General features: G+C 42.5%; 1 protein-coding gene across 1 annotated transcript; it reads left to right on the top strand.

Moving 5' to 3' along the window:
• Window positions 1–1,295: 1,295 nt before the first annotated feature.
• On the top strand, window positions 1,296–2,351 carry LOC103194213 (olfactory receptor 1G1). Its single transcript, XM_007937580.1, has one exon. It carries the CDS (start codon window positions 1,296–1,298, stop codon window positions 2,349–2,351), a length of 1,056 nt encoding a protein of 351 aa, XP_007935771.1.
• Window positions 2,352–3,107: the final 756 nt, after the last annotated feature.

Genomic DNA, 3,107 nt, shown 5'->3' with positions numbered 1-3,107 from the left:
GGGAAACTAAGGAAAAGTAGAAGAGGAATTAGGGTTAAGGCTTGTGCTTCTGCTGAGTCACAGCTCAGCAAGAGAGAAATTCAAGGAGCTCCTTAAAGAGGGTTTTAGTGGATGCAAACAGGGCTGATAGACTCAAAGGATATGTTAACTTCAGAGGGACAAAGAAAGGTCACATCAGGGAAAACTGATTCTGTGGGTTAATTCCTCAGCTGAAATACTATTAATTTGTTCTTAGGCTTTTTTGTGTCTCTATAACCATAATGTTTCCTACCCTATTCCTGTGGTCAGTAACAACCAGGGCTCAAATAACTCAGAGCGACATGTGAAATGACTCTCAAAAAGTTTATGCTGCTCCCACTGCTTGAGATCACTTCCATGCCATCTTCTTTTCCGTTTGTTGATGTTTATTTATTTACACACTGGACTCTCACTAAGCACATGTTGTACTAGGCTCAGTGTTAATGCCAAATTTCAAAGGAAAATGAGATAGGTGCCTTCTCTGCCTGATGCTCTCAGTAGAATATGGAGGGCACAAAGGAAAAAGCAGAAGTTACAATCCTGGTGACACCTACAGGGCATGGGAGCATGATGAGCTTATTATGAGGGATGGGTCAGTGTTGGCTTCCTTGAAGAATGACATCTAAGCTGAGATTTGATGTTTGGCATAGATTGATGAATGAGAGAAAAAAGAGAAAATAACATGGGTCAAAGCCCAGAAGTAAGTAATCGAAAGTGGTCTAGTATAATTGAAGATAGGAAGAACTTGAAGGATGGGGGAAGATGGGGCCAGTCTATATAATAAGTGCCAGTAATGACCAAGGACTACTGGGCCATGTTAAGAAGTTTAGAGTTTATCCTGAGAGTAATGGGAAGCTCTTGAAGAATTTCTTAAGTGGAAAAACAAAATCAGATTTGATTTATAGAAAGCTCATTCTCACTCTAATAACGCACTCAGATGACAGGTTGACAAGACCGGAGGCAGGAAGAACAATTACCCAAATCCCAGTTAGAAACTATGGTGCCCTGATCTATGGTCATGATAACTAAGATAGAAGTGGGTAACTTTGAGCTATATTGATTTCCATGTGAACAGCATAATAGCTAGGCCACCAAACACCTCAAGATATATGTGTTGGATTTAAGCTTGCGTAATAAGGTAAAAATTCTCTTCTCTAACTGAAAACAAATCTTTGACTTTGCATGGCACCAAATACAGACATTTGCAAACATTCAGTTAAACCACATGAAACTGCCATTTTTGTAGGTTCCAAATAGTCCAATTATGGAAATTTCATATGATTCAACCCAATGCTAGAAGATCAAGATTAGAAGACTGCACAATTTTCAGAGTTCACAATCCAAGGATTTGCAACCTTAGACAATTAACACAGCTTTGTGCTTCCAGAAAAATGGGATGGGAAAACTTATCCAGCGCCTCAGAATTTTTTCTCCTGGGGTTCTCCGAGCAGAAGGAACAGCAGGAGGCCCTCTTTGGGCTATTCCTATCCATGTACCTGGTCACTGTAGCAGGCAATCTCCTCATCATTCTGGCCATCATCTCTGATACTCAACTCCACACACCCATGTACTTCTTCCTGGCCAACCTCTCCCTTGCTGATGCATGCTTTGTGTCCACCACAGTCCCCAAGATGCTGGCAAACATATGGATTCAAAATCAGGTCATCTCGTATGCAGGGTGTCTATCTCAATTGTATTTTTTCATGTTATTTGTGATGTTGGAGGCATTCCTCTTGGCTGTCATGGCCTATGACCGCTATATGGCCATATGTCACCCACTCCATTACATCATGGTCATGAGTCCTGAGCTCTGTGCCCTCCTAGTCATTGCATCTTGGATCATGAATGCCCTCCACTCCCTCCTGCATACACTTCTGATGAACAGCCTGTCATTCTGTGCAGACCAGGAGATCCCACACTTCTTCTGTGATATAAATCCCCTCCTGAGTCTGTCCTGCACAGACCCCTTCCTCAATGAACTGGCGATCTTCACTGTCGGGGGATTGGCAGGCCTGGTGTGTGTACTTGGCCTGATTATCTCTTATGCATATATTTTCTCAACCATCCTGAAGATCCCCTCAGCTCAGGGAAAGTGGAAAGCCTTTTCCACCTGCAGTTCTCATCTCTCCGTGGTCTCTCTTTTCTTTGGGACTTCCTTTTGTGTTTATTTCAGCCCTCCCTCAACCCGCTCAGCACAGAAGGGCACAATTGCATCAGTGATATACACTGTGGTTACCCCAATGCTGAATCCCTTTATCTATAGTTTAAGGAACCGTGACATCAAGTCTTCCCTAAGAAAGCTCATTTGGGTTAGGAAAATACATTTCACTTAGAATTCCCTGGGTGGTGCAAACAACTAAGCACTCTGCTACTAACTGAAATGTTGGCAGTTCAACCCCACTCAGAGGCACCTCAGAAGAAAGGCCTGGTGATCTGCTTGCCAAAGGTCATAGCCATGTTTAACTATGGAACACATGGGTTCTCCACAAGTTTGAATGAACTCCGTGGCAAGTGGTTTGGGTTGGTTTGATTTAGTGGTAGTGAGTTGACATCCATTGTGGGACTCTCCACCCATTTGCATTTACCACACTAAGCATAGATAAGAGAGGGAGAGAAATAGGAGACATGACTTATAGTATTTGTGATCTGAATTTGAAATATTCATGCCTAAGCTACAGGACTAAATCGGAGTCAATTCATCTTCAGGTAATATCATTAGCTTAAATTCTTACAATCATGATGTTCTAAAATCACAGCCATCCAAATTTATAATATGATAAAGATTGTGCTTGAATACGTTTGAAACAATATGGGACACTTCATGACCAAAATAAGGAAGAGTCTGGGTGGCCTGGTGTATGTAGCCAAAAATAAAACTCCAAGGAAAGACCACCCTTGCCCCACCATAGCTGTGACTTTGATGTCTGTGTCCCTACCAACAGTATTTCTGCCACTGAGGTTCCCCATGTCTGTGAGGCCACCATGCTGAATGACTAGGAATAAGGGCTGGGAAGGGTTTGATGGGGATCGGGTCTTTACATAGACTCATTATAATGTTTCACCAAGCATCCAAGACCCATAATCCTCCT

Source organism: Orycteropus afer, unplaced genomic scaffold (assembly GCF_000298275.1).
Source record: "Orycteropus afer afer isolate SDZICR_OR568_19922 unplaced genomic scaffold, OryAfe1.0 scaffold00042, whole genome shotgun sequence".
In the NCBI taxonomy this organism is placed as follows: domain Eukaryota; kingdom Metazoa; phylum Chordata; class Mammalia; order Tubulidentata; family Orycteropodidae; genus Orycteropus; species Orycteropus afer.
This window is presented reverse-complemented; position numbering and strand designations above follow the sequence as displayed.

Coding starts and splice junctions, on each gene's coding strand:
- LOC103194213 (XM_007937580.1), top strand. CDS start 1,296: ATGATTCAACCCAATGCTAGAAGATCAAGATTAGAAGACTGCACAATT.